This window comes from Anopheles darlingi, chromosome X (assembly GCF_943734745.1).
Source record: "Anopheles darlingi chromosome X, idAnoDarlMG_H_01, whole genome shotgun sequence".
Classification (NCBI taxonomy): domain Eukaryota; kingdom Metazoa; phylum Arthropoda; class Insecta; order Diptera; family Culicidae; genus Anopheles; species Anopheles darlingi.
In genome coordinates this window covers 9,514,829-9,522,917 of record NC_064873.1, presented here as the reverse complement: position 1 = coordinate 9,522,917, position 8,089 = coordinate 9,514,829, and the positions used below count along the sequence as shown (strand labels likewise).

Genomic DNA, 8,089 nt, shown 5'->3' with positions numbered 1-8,089 from the left:
AACAAACAAACAAACTACACGCAATCGATGATATCATACACGCAATCACACGACACACACACAGAACCTGACCTACCTTCTGTTGATACGCGTACTCCAACTCGTCTAGGCTTACTTTAGCTTTAACCTGCTGTTATTTGCCCGGCTACCTGCGGTGGTGGACGGGTGGTGTTGAGTGAAGAAGGAGGAAAGGTGGGCGCATGGGGAGTGGCGGTGGCGTTGGTTAACATGGGGCCCAGGATGACTACTGCTCCTTCTGGTGGTGCCGCAAGCAACCTGTTCAATGGTGGTCCAACCAGCAGCCAATGGTCAGTCCAATGGTCGGTTCCAATGGTGCTCTATCTGAACTCTCTATTTACTAGTCTTGTTTGTAGGTTTGTCTCGCAATTTGCCATTTGTGTGGGAAGGGGGTGGGGGGGGGGTGGCATTGCAGCAACATTGTTTCGTTGTTGTTGTCGTGAACGCGAACCCAAAAGCCGATCCTGATGTCTTAGCCAATAATGTAGCCAATAAGCTAGTTACGACGAGCGCCTGGCCGCTCAATGCCTGGCGTGTAGAAGGGAGAAGCGTTGGGATGAGTGGGGGTGAGAAAGATGAGTAGATCCTAGGGAACTGCCCGCGCGCGCACACACACACATACACACAGACACACGCGCGCGCGCACGTGCGCAGGAAGCTCGAGCTCCAGTTTTCAATTTGTATATTTCATAGTTTGACAATAAACAAATCGGGTTCCAATACACTCCAGCCCTCCGCGGTAGCCCTCTGGCCTACACACACACACACACACACACACACACACACGCACACACACAACCCTGCCCTTCCTATTCAAGGCACCCCCCCCCCCCCCCCCCCTTGCCCTACCCGTTTAATATATTTAAGTGCACAGTTGGAGCGCAAAACGCGCAAATCAATCGTCGCTTCCACGCGACGAGCGGCGCACCGGAAAGAGTTCATGATTCACGACTTCACGACTTTTCCTGTGTCGCGAGCTGGGCTCTCATTAGAACGAGTGTAATGCGTTACTTGAGCATTGCAGCGGAGCACAAAGTCTCCTCACATCGGTGGGTAGGTGTAGTAGGCATGTTTCATCTTCTTTATTCTTCATTCGCATCCGCATTGCATAGTTTTCGGTGAGTGGTTAGGGAGGCGGGGGGGGAGAGAGGGTGTGAAGAAGGAGCGAGGAAGGGTGTCTAGAAAAACGGAAAAGCTCTGCGGCGCATAGCTCCCCGATGAGCAGCTCGTATGACGGCTAGATAAGTTTGTGTGTTTTAGGGACATGTTTTGTTGCGCGCGTGCGCGCGCGCCCGTGTGTGTGTGTGTGTGTGTGTGTGTGCGTGTTTAAGGACAATTCTGCATATGAGCATAGTGGCAGATGCCAGATGCGCACAGGATGCGCACAGGATGCGCACAGGATGCGATGGACCAATACGTGGTGCGCGGAGTGAGCTGAGCTGGCAGGCCAAAAGGTATACGCAGCCTGGCCTGAGACTAAGGGTTTCTCCAGCGGTATCACGCCGGAGGAGGAGGAGGAGGTGTCCCACTCCAGCCGTCAGGAGCAACGATCCTAAGCTATAACCAAAACCCCAAAAGACACAAGCAAACAAACCAAAAACCAAAACCAAAACCGATGGAAAACCAAAACAAAAATCCAAAAGTATTTCGCCCAGTATTTACCGCCTTCAACTCGAACGCAGTGTGTTACTCTAGTCGTATGCGTCTGAGTTGGGTTCGCGTTTAGTATACTTCGGTTTTTTTCTTCTTCTTCTTAGGTTTAGGTTAGGGTTTGAAGGAACTCCGCCAGTATCAGCTAGCGCTGGTCAGCAGACTGTACTCACAGACAAACAAATACACATACACACTCATAAACGATACCGCGACAAATATTGCGACGGCAAGAATGGGAAAGAAGGAGGCGCACCGGTGCTGCCGGTGCAGCACGGATCAACTAATGTTATATCAATGACGATGGCGCGACTGTAGTGGTGTGAGTGCGCGCCACCTAGATACTATATATTAGAGCATAAAACAGCATTTAATCCCCGCATTTGTGCCGCATTTAACCCGAGGGCGTGCTGCAACTAACTCGTATGGCTTACAAAGACTTCATCCCCCGTTCCTTTCCACAACCCAACCCCATCCCGTGCTCCAAAACCACTAAAAAAAATAAACCAGATGTTGGGATATGGAAAATGTTAATATACAGTTTGGCGATCGGGTCGGGCCAGCTAAGGCGCAGGATGTCTCGCTATTGTTATAGTCCGGGGTGTTAGTGGCCGGCGACATCCACTGCCCGGCGGTTTTTGGCATCGCGCAAACGCAAAACTAAGTAATCGTACACGTACACACTAGCAAACACCCCGTTCCCTATCCCTATCTTAATGCCCTCCCTTCCCACCCCATAGCCTATCTATAATATGATGTATTTCAATATTCAATAAAATGTTGGCAAGAATATGCTGGATAGCAGTTCCCCAGTACAGCAGTAAAGCGAAGCCGACAGTGCAGATCTGGGTGCCCTAAGTGGGGTTTGGGTGTGTTTGGGAGTTATTGAACCTTGGGCAATAACCACGTACCACGTAAGTATTCGAGCTGGGCATTGCATTTAATTTTTAAGACATTCTTTTTTCTACATTCTAAAGGACAAAGATATTGATTTTTTTTAATAATCGCGCTCCATACGACACGATTTTCTAAAAAAAACTTACGAAATCGGTCCCCATCGTAGCATAACAACTACTTACCTTTTGAAACATCACATTTGCACAGGTAGCCGCGATAGGTTTTCATGACAATTGTTTATACTTTTTTTGTAAAATAATTATGTTAAACTCGTTCTGAAGGGGCTAGCCCCGGGAAAGACATTCTATCTAACCAAAGAGTATCGATTTGCATGTGTCAGATAACTCCGGACGAGCCCTACGATGGACACCACAAAAAGTGCCCTTTCAAAGACATGAAACCTCCCTCAAAACGGATGCTATGGCCTGCATTTTTTTTTATGGCAAATATTCCTAAAATTACTGCCAAATATTCTGCCAAAGGTCCGAAGTCAAAGTTTCCTAGACACTGGCACGCGGAAACCATTCCGTAGACAACCCCAGCCACCAGCACAATCGTTGGAGTAGGCATCGATAGGCATTGGCTGGACTTGTTTTTGTTTTTTTTGTTGTTGCGTTTTTCTTTTGTTTTGGTGTTATCATCTACTGCAAGACGGTACGAAAGCTAGCGTGCGTCGACACGTCTAATACCGCAGTCTCCTGCCGGCCATTTCGAGTATGCGTCACGCGTATTTATGGACGGCGACGGCGACGACGGCCCTGGCAGTTTATTCCCGTACTTCTGTGGTTCCGAGCTATGCGTCGGTCAACAACAGTACAATCACCGACGGAGGCGACGGCAAAAGGGGAAGGGGAGCGCGATTAGAGCGAGCACATGCCTGACGAGGGGGGGGGGGGTGGTCTAAACAGCCCGCAATGGCAATTGTTCGTAACGAATCTCGTTATCGTTGCTCTCCTGTTTGCTCAACGCTTCGGGTCTGGACATGCTGGCGTTCTGGCGTTCTGGTGCTCTGGCCACCTGATGCCTCGTGGTGTGTACCCCACCGAAGGGGAGGGGGGGGAGGTGGTTTACGCGGGGGTGTGGCTTTATCAAGGTCTTTATTTATTTATCCGCCTCGTCGCAACCTCGTCGTCTCGTCCTCCCCACCGGTGGATGCAATTTGTGTGGAGATAGCGCACACACACACGCGCACACACACGCGCGCAGACACACCAACAATGATGAGATGCTGCGAAGATGGCGCAACGCGGCGATCGCGTTAAGCGCCGGAGATGTCGGTCGGTGTCTGCGAGTGGTGCGCGAGTGACTCGATCGCTTCATTTGTCGTGCAGCCGTCGCGAGCGAGAGGTCGTCGAGTGGTCAGGTCGTTGCTCACCTGTACGCGTGCCCGTTCGCCAGGGGGACGAGGGCGTCCAGGCGGTCCCAGGGAAAAGGGTGCCTGGTGGTGCAGCCCAGAGACGCCAGCCAGAGGCAGCCCAACGATGGAGAACTTTGGCTACAAGGAAGGCTCGTCCAAGCCCAAGCGGCAGCTGACGCCGAAAGCGCTGAAGCGTCGCAACTCCCAGATCCCAATCAAACCGAGGTGAGTGAACCCCCCCCCCCCCCCTCGTCCCTCGCCAATCAACCAAAGCACAAAACTCGTCGCCCCATCGCAACTTTTCTCTCTGACTCTCTGGCGTCCCTTGGCAGGTTTTCCGTTTCGCCGGAGCTGAACGTACACTGGATGAACCAGGACCAGGAGGCGATGGTGACGGAGGATTTCGAGTACATGAAGATCGGCCCGTCGCCACCGGCCGAAAGTGCACCGATCATCTTCGACAGCTACGAGGAGTACCCGACCAACGAGGCGACGATCGAGATCTCGTACGAGTCGATCCGGACCGCCCTGATCGAGCAGATCCGGCTGTCGTCCGGCCGGGTCCATCTGCTCGACAGCATCGAGCAGGGCAACATGGTGGCGCCGAACGTGCGCGATTACTTCGGGGGTGCGAGCAAGGCGGAGAAAAACATTAGCTTCCTGTGGGCGGCCTTCGTCAAGCGTTGGGATCTGCTCGACGCACTGATGGAGTGTGGTTCCGAGCTGGCGTACCACGATACGAACGGGTTCACCGCGCTGCACCTGAGCGCGTTCAGCGGTTGCCTCAACTGTGCCAGCATCCTCGTCTCGAAGGGTATCGACGTCAACCAGCAACCGAAAGCGTACACACCGCTACACTGTGCCGCGTTCGGCAATGCGGCCCACACCGCCCTCTTCCTCATCAACAAGGGTGCCCGGTTGGAGCTGACGACGCGGCGCCCGAACGGTGAGGAGTCACTGCTGCACTGTGCGGTCCGGGCGAACTCGATCGACTGCGTCCGGCTGTTCATTGCCGAAGGGATGGAGGTGAACTCGATCAAACCGAGCGGCATGAACGCGATCCACCTGGCGGCCGATCTCGGGCACGTCGCGTGCCTGCAGGTCCTGCTGGCGGCCCCCGGGGCCGATCCGAACATCCGGATCGGCATACGGGAGAAGGAATCGACGGCGCTCCATCTGGCGGCCGACGAGGGTAACTCGGAGTGTGTCGCGCTGCTGCTGGAGCGAGGTGCGGAGGCCCGGTTGAAGAACCATCGCGGGTTTACGCCGCTGCACCTCGCGTCCCGCACGTCCAGCCTCGAGTGTGTCGAGCTGCTGCTGCGCCTCGGCAGTGCCGATCCGAACGAGGAGGACTTCGATATGCGGACCCCGCTGCACACGGCGATCGGCCGGTCGGAGTCAGCGTTCCACATCATCGAGGCGCTCATCTGCTGGGGTGCGGACGTGAACCGGAAGGACGTGTTCGGGTTTACGCCCCTGCATCTGGCCGCCCTCGATGGGTTGGCGCACTGCGTCGAGATACTGCTGTTCTACGATGCGGACGTGACGGCGAAGACGAAGAAGGGGACGACGGCGCTGAACGTGATCACGCGCAAAACGCCCGGTTCGCTCGCGATGATCACGAAAAAGTTCGACGACGCGATGACGCTGATGCACTCGCAGAACCCGTCGGAGAAGGAGGTCGAGCTGGAGCTCGACTTCCGGACGATACTGCAGCACTGCTATCCGCGCGAGATCAGCTACCTCAACACGCTGGTGGATGAGGGGCAGAAGGAGATCCTGCAGCATCCGCTCTGTTCCGCCTTCATCTACATCAAGTGGGGCAAGATCCGGAAGTACTACATCGCCCGGTTGCTGTTCTGCTTCATCTTCATCCTGTTTCTCACGCTGTACGTGCTGACGGCGCTCGCCCACAACTGCTACAACGGTAGCAAGGACATGGAGGAGACGATCCAGGAGCAGGAACTGTGCCAGAAGCAGTCCATCCTCGGTAATATGCTGCGCCGGAATCCGTTCGTGATGGAGATGCAGTGGTTGGTGCTGGTCGCGATTACCTTTGTCGAGATCTGCCGGAAGCTGTACGGTATCACCGGGTACTCGTCGATCCGGCGGTACGTCACGCAGATGGAAAACATCACCGAGTGGTTCATCATCGTGAGCGTGTTCGTCATCTCGTACATCTACACGAAGCGGACGTACACGTGGCAGAACCATATCGGGGCGTTTGCGGTGCTGCTCGGCTGGACGCACCTGATGGTGATGATCGGCCAGCTACCGGTGTTCGGTGCGTACGTCGCGATGTACACGAAGGTGCAGGTCGAGTTCGCGAAGCTGTTCATCGCCTACTCGTGCATGCTGATCGGTTTCACCATCAGCTTCTGCGTCATCTTCCCGTCGTCTTCGTCGTTCGAGAACCCGTTCATGGGTTTCATCACGGTGCTGGTGATGATGGTCGGCGAGCTGGATCTCGAGCTGCTGATCAACGATCCGGACGGGAAGGATCCACCGTTTATGCTCGAGCTCAGTGCGCAGATCACGTTCGTGCTGTTTCTGCTGTTCGTTACCGTCATCCTGATGAACCTGCTGGTCGGGATCGCGGTCGACGATATACAGGCACTCAAGAAGACGGCCACCCTGTCGAAGCTGGTTGGCCAAACGAAGCTGATCTCGTACATCGAGTCGGCCCTGTTCAATGGTTGGCTGCCGAACTGGTTGCGCAGCCTGCTGCACTACACTGCCCTCGTTTCGCCCCGTGCCTACCGGGTGATCCTGAGCGTGAAGCCGCTCAACCCGGAGGAGAAACGGCTACCCCGGAACATCATGATGGCCGCGTACGAGATCGCGAAGGAGAAGGAGCTACAGAGTGCCGCCGAGGAAGCGGCCGCCTCGGGAGGCGCCACCGGTGCCCCTGGCCTACTGGTAGCCGGCGATGGAACGGAACCGGCAGCTACGACGACCACCACCACCACGACGGCAGTTGTCGAGCAGAAGGTGGGACAGCTGCCGAACTCGGAGTCCGCCAGCGGTTCGACGCACGACGGTACCGTCCGGCTGTCCACCCTGGCGTCCAAGATCGACGAAAGCACCGAGCGAATGCGGGAGGTGACGTGCGAGCTGCAGGAGCTACGCCTTGCGCTGCAACGGAATCAGCAGCTGATTGAAGAGATCATCGCACACCAGCTGGTGGGAACGGCAGGAACGATCGAACTAGCGCCCCCGACGCCGCCGGGACCGGCTGTCGCCGAAGCGGTGGTGGAGCCGGTGGTGGCCACGGAAACACAGACCAGCACAGCCGAAGCAGCACAGCGGAACACCGAATGCGAATAGTGCTTCCGTACCTTCCGAGTGTGAAAAAAATAAAAGTCCGTACCCTTGTGTGTTACGTAGTGGTCGTGTCCTTCCGCTAAAAAACAGCTGCACTGCAAACCATACTTGTAATTCGCTATATAAATAGGCTACATACAAAGAGCACAAATACCGATGCGTTTTGTTTATGCGCTAGCACATTTCGTTACTTTCGTTACTTTATTTTAATTCTTCGCGTAAGGTTTTTTTAATGAGTGCTTATCCTTATAAGAGTATTGCGTTAAGTTTTGAGATTAAACGATGCAAAACTGTCAAAGATATTGATTTTTGAAAGACCGCCTTTCATACGATTCTCAATGCATCTTGCGACTTTGAAACGCGTTTCCCAAAACCTACATTTTGAAAGTCGATGACTATCGTAGCATGAAAAACGACTGGACCGATCGATTTGATTCGAATTTTGAACACATTATCTGTACACGCCAATCATAGCCACGTGCATGGGTCAACAGAAATATACCAGAAAATTCATGACACGTCCAATGTAGAAAGGGAAGTTTGCAAAAAATGTACTTTTCGCGGTACATATTTTTTTAAATTAAGACTTTTTTTACATATTTTTTTAAATTAAATAAAGCTCATTGTTTGAGGCAATATCGAAAAATGCATCGCTTTTCCAACTTTCAAAAATCTGCCAATATTCGAAAAATGGGAAATTCGATAAAAACTCGACTCGGGGCTACCTGGATAAACTTATATTCTAACAAAAGAATATACATTTGTATATTTCTGTTGACCCGTGCACGTGGCTACGATTGGCACCGCAAAAAGTACATTTTTGCAAACTTCCCTTTCTACATT

The 8,089-nt window shown here is 53.4% G+C and overlaps 2 protein-coding genes across 2 annotated transcripts in view; both read left to right on the top strand.

Moving 5' to 3' along the window:
* The window catches only part of LOC125955519 (protein stoned-B), a 5,658-nt gene extending 5,269 nt beyond the window's left edge, over positions 1-389 (top strand). Inside the window, exon 6 of the mRNA XM_049686656.1 lies at positions 1-389. This exon is cut by the window's left edge and continues 537 nt beyond it. The gene's annotated coding sequence lies outside the window, so the exon portion shown is untranslated.
* Positions 390-3,903: 3,514 nt separating this feature from the next.
* On the top strand, positions 3,904-7,418 carry LOC125953650 (transient receptor potential channel pyrexia). The gene is made up of 2 exons (XM_049683354.1): positions 3,904-4,147; positions 4,255-7,418. The coding sequence occupies exons 1-2, from the start codon at positions 4,047-4,049 to the stop codon at positions 7,247-7,249; spliced, it is 3,096 nt and encodes a 1,031-aa protein (XP_049539311.1). The 5' UTR covers positions 3,904-4,046; the 3' UTR covers positions 7,250-7,418.
* The last annotated feature ends 671 nt before the right edge of the window (positions 7,419-8,089 follow it).

Bases quoted from the DNA above. Each gene is read 5' to 3' on its own strand.
- LOC125953650 (XM_049683354.1), top strand. From the start codon at position 4,047: ATGGAGAACTTTGGCTACAAGGAAGGCTCGTCCAAGCCCAAGCGGCAG. The intron at 4,148-4,254 runs GTGAGTGAACCC...GTCCCTTGGCAG, and splicing joins CAGATCCCAATCAAACCGAG to GTTTTCCGTTTCGCCGGAGC.